We start from the raw sequence: 357 nt of genomic DNA, 5'->3' as shown, positions 1-357 counted from the left end.
GAAAAAAAAAAAAAAAAACCAAACCCAAACCAAATCCAGCAAGCCCACGCTGAGTTTATACTTGGGGAGACCAGAAATGTCAGCTTGCAGATGCCACTGGATTGCAAGTCTGTCAAGGACAATGAAATATTAGGGGAGCGAGGGATGGGGGGGGAGGCGGAGTGCACGGGAAAGGCCAAAGCCTCCCTTCCCAGCTTTGTGAGGGAAAGGGGGAGGGAAAAGCAGCAAAGGCAGAGCGCTCCGAGAAGGCACTGGGGTCTTACCTTCCGCCAGCACCTCGTCCACCGTCACCTGGTAGCGGCCGATGCTGAACACCCTGCCGATGTACCCGCTGCCCGGGCCACCGCTGCCGCCCCC

At 57.4% G+C, this 357-nt stretch overlaps 1 protein-coding gene across 1 annotated transcript in view; it reads right to left on the bottom strand.

The window, feature by feature from the left end:
- AAK1 (AP2 associated kinase 1) overlaps positions 1-357 on the bottom strand; it is a gene marked incomplete at its 5' end in the record, with an annotated part of 83,083 nt that extends 82,726 nt beyond the window's left edge. The window contains one exon of the mRNA XM_035898906.1: positions 264-357. Within this exon, the coding sequence (XP_035754799.1) occupies positions 264-357 (94 nt within the window). The remainder of the gene's footprint in view (positions 1-263) is intronic.

This window comes from Egretta garzetta, unplaced genomic scaffold (genome assembly GCF_000687185.1).
Source record: "Egretta garzetta isolate BGI_Z169 unplaced genomic scaffold, ASM68718v1 scaffold238, whole genome shotgun sequence".
NCBI classification, from domain to species: Eukaryota; Metazoa; Chordata; class Aves; order Pelecaniformes; family Ardeidae; genus Egretta; species Egretta garzetta.
Note: the sequence above shows the minus strand (reverse complement) of the source record. Positions and strands in the feature narration are given on the sequence as shown.